The sequence below is a fragment of the Lepidochelys olivacea genome, assembly GCF_965140295.1.
Source record: "Lepidochelys olivacea isolate rLepOli2 genome assembly, chromosome: 6".
Taxonomy (NCBI): Eukaryota; Metazoa; Chordata; order Testudines; family Cheloniidae; genus Lepidochelys; species Lepidochelys olivacea.
The window spans coordinates 111,978,807-111,981,935 of NC_140416.1; the positions used below are offsets into that span (position 1 = coordinate 111,978,807).

The window sequence follows — 3,129 nt, forward strand, 5'->3', positions numbered from 1 at the left end:
CTGAAGAAGAGGTTGTTTTTTGTAAATATGAATATAAAATGTGTATAATGTTCATCTTGTTTTGGGTGCAATACAATCAAAAGTTACATGAAATGAAATTATTATATTAAGTTAATAGATGTATATAGCTACCGAAGTCTAGATTCTATAGAAAACATCCTGTCTTGTAGTCAACAGCAACTCCTAAATATATTTTATTCTGAGATTATTCAATTTGCAAAGTGAGAAATAAGATACATTTTAATCAGATGGAAACCCATGATTAGATTCTGTTGTGACAGATGTCAGTGACTAAACCAGTATTGACTATAGGTGCTCAAAAGAAAAGCCATTTTTGTTGACATTTTATATGTTGAAATATTCCAACCATGGCTAATACTGACTTCATTTGGAGCAGTCTCAGATCCCTAGGATACCTAGTTGAACTCTAAAACATTGTGACTAAAAATATCTTCTAAAAATTTGTCCTTACTGTTTGATGATTTTATATTTTCTCTATCACTAGTTTATAGTCGAAGAACCAAATCCCTTTCTCACTCTGGACCTGTTCCTGTTTCCATTCACTGAAATGGAAGCTGGGTCAGACTCTGAGTCCTCCCTTCAACAAAACTAAACTACCATCATATTCAATGTAAGTTTAGCTTGATTAAGGACTTAAGTGAAATACTCCCTTGTAGACAGGGCTTAATTTGGACTGAAGAGGTGCATAGTTTTTGTGCTGGTTTTCTGCATAGGAGCGGATTTCACCCTGAGTGTGCACTGCAGGTTTTGTCCAACAGTATCATAAAGGTAGTAAAGTGAAGCATGTGTGTGTTTGCGGGACAAGGGCCTGTATTTTCCCATCTCCAATGGTACTATATAATGGACCTTTGTAGTATTTTCCTATTCTTTCTAACATGATACAGAAATAATTTTACCTGAGTTATTTTTTCCTTCTTGGGTTGTACTGTAGAATGTATTTTTTCTTGCTCTTCTTTCCCACCAAGTTTTCTTTTGAGGCTGAATTGTACTTTGTATGGCTCGGAATATTGTAGAATCTTGAGTGCATCTTCATATTTGATATTATCAAAAAATATTGTGGTACTTAATAGCTGATCACCTGCAAATGGTACCAGACATTTTATTTTAAGATATCAGTTTGCTATATCATGCAGTTTTTCAGATCACATTTTTCTTGATGATCATATAAACATGAAGGGTCATAAACATATGATGATTATATAAAGCATATCATGATTTGTTTTAATATGTATGCTTTGGAGTTTTATTTGTTTAAATAGTATTATTTATTGTATTATTGTGTATTCATGCACATAATAGTTCATAAAAGGCTTACTGCATATTGGGCCACAGTCTTCATAGATGTAAGTTACTTTTATCTTTGAAATTTAATGAATTAATTGTGTGTATGTATATATATATGTATATAAATTACTGACTAGTTCTAGTGAAGAGTAGTGTATTCCATGATTTGTAGGAAATCCATATTTCATTATTATTTCAGGTACTGAGCCTGCAAACTGCTCCTGGGAGTAAAGTTAAACATGTGTATAGGTGTTTGCAGGACGGGGACCTATTTTTACTAGTAACTGAAAATATGATTGTGTGTGTGTACTTATACACAAACTTTGTGATTTTTATTTTTTATCAAATTTCTAGATAATAGTGTTTTTAAAAAATCCAGAATATCAGACTGTACCTTCTCTCAAACTGAATATTTTCGAAGCAGGGGATTCCTTGAGCACTTGTTTTACAAATATTCCTTCACTTCCTCCACCAGTCACACTAAAACCGCTAGCACCAGATTCCACTTCTGTTTTCAGGGTCACCTCCATAGACGCCTAGATGCCCAGAAAGATGTCATGTTAAAATTCATTGTTAATTCACACCGACCACTTGAAACTATACTGAAATCTTCCTCACACAAAAAATGAGCACCTTCGGACATACTTACCATATCTCCCTCAAGAAAGTTTGCTTAAAAATGGAAACTTATATATACAATATGGGCAAAGTGCTGAACACCTTGACTCCATTCCAGTGGGACTGTGCAAATATTTAAAGTTAAGCAGATGCTTAAGTGTTGTGTTGGATAGGGGCGAGATTGCTCAGCTTCAGTCCTGCTCGGGCAGCAGAAAGACAGAGCTTCAGGGAGGAAGGGCTGGGTCCTCTCTTTAAAGTTCATTTCATTTGCCCCAGTCCCAAGCTGTACAGGCGCCAACTTTCCAATGTGCCCGGGGGGTGCTGGACCCCTGGCTCTGCCTGGGCCCCGCCCCCTGTCCCCACTCATCCCTTCCCCCAAGGCCCCACCTCTTTCTGCCCTCACTCCACCCCCACTCCATTTGGTTCAAGTTGTGTGCATATTAGTCTCATAAAGGAATAATGGACTTAATATAACTTGTATTGTCCAGGAGCGTGCTGGGCAGTACAGAACATATATTTCTGGGGAAAATCTAAGATGGGGGTGGGCGTGTTGGGGTTACTCTGCAGTATAGTCAAAGCTGGTGCGAACCAGAGTGTCACCCACATGTAGCCAGCAGGCTACAGTTACATACACTCAGGGTGTGGCTTGCATGCTGGAAGACTGTGAGCAACCAGGTGGGAGCTACTTTAGCAAGGCATTATAAGGCTCCCAAGGTTGCAGGGCAGGGATGACACAGCTGCTCATCAGTCTGGATTGTACCCTGGTGTGTCACACACACCTGTGAAGCTTTTATACTGTAGAAAACAAAGAGCCTAACTGTAAAAAATTGCTCTGGGGTTTTTACAGAGGTGTGGTATGTAAGATCATACTCTCTCTTTACCCCACCCCATTAAGGCAGGAGCTTTACATTATAACGAAGTTCTTTCCATTGGGAAGGGGAAAATAACAGCGGTGCATACATTCCCATGATGCAGTAATTTCTTGTGACTTACACAGTATACAATATACAAAAGTATACAATAGGAATCTTATTTATTAAGCAGGTTGCCCAAACTCATCTGAATCCATTGCTCTTTCTCCTCTATTTACTCCTGCCATATTTGCACTTTCTAATGAAATTTGCTTTCTGTGTAACCTTTTAAACTCACCTGTGAATGACTCATTTTTTGTTTTTCTGTAGAATATTTTTTGTTCTCTGTCTCTTC

General features: G+C 37.7%; 1 protein-coding gene across 1 annotated transcript in view; it reads right to left on the reverse strand.

Moving 5' to 3' along the window:
- Positions 1 to 3,129, reverse strand: part of AHNAK2 (AHNAK nucleoprotein 2) — a 29,394-nt gene extending 26,265 nt beyond the window's left edge. The window contains exons 1-3 of the mRNA XM_084631270.1: positions 3,073 to 3,129; positions 1,700 to 1,841; positions 918 to 1,099 (exon numbers count right to left, since the gene is read on the reverse strand). Of these exons, the coding sequence (XP_084487396.1) occupies positions 918 to 1,099; positions 1,700 to 1,841; positions 3,073 to 3,087 (339 nt within the window). The 5' untranslated portion in view covers positions 3,088 to 3,129. The remainder of the gene's footprint in view (positions 1 to 917; positions 1,100 to 1,699; positions 1,842 to 3,072) is intronic.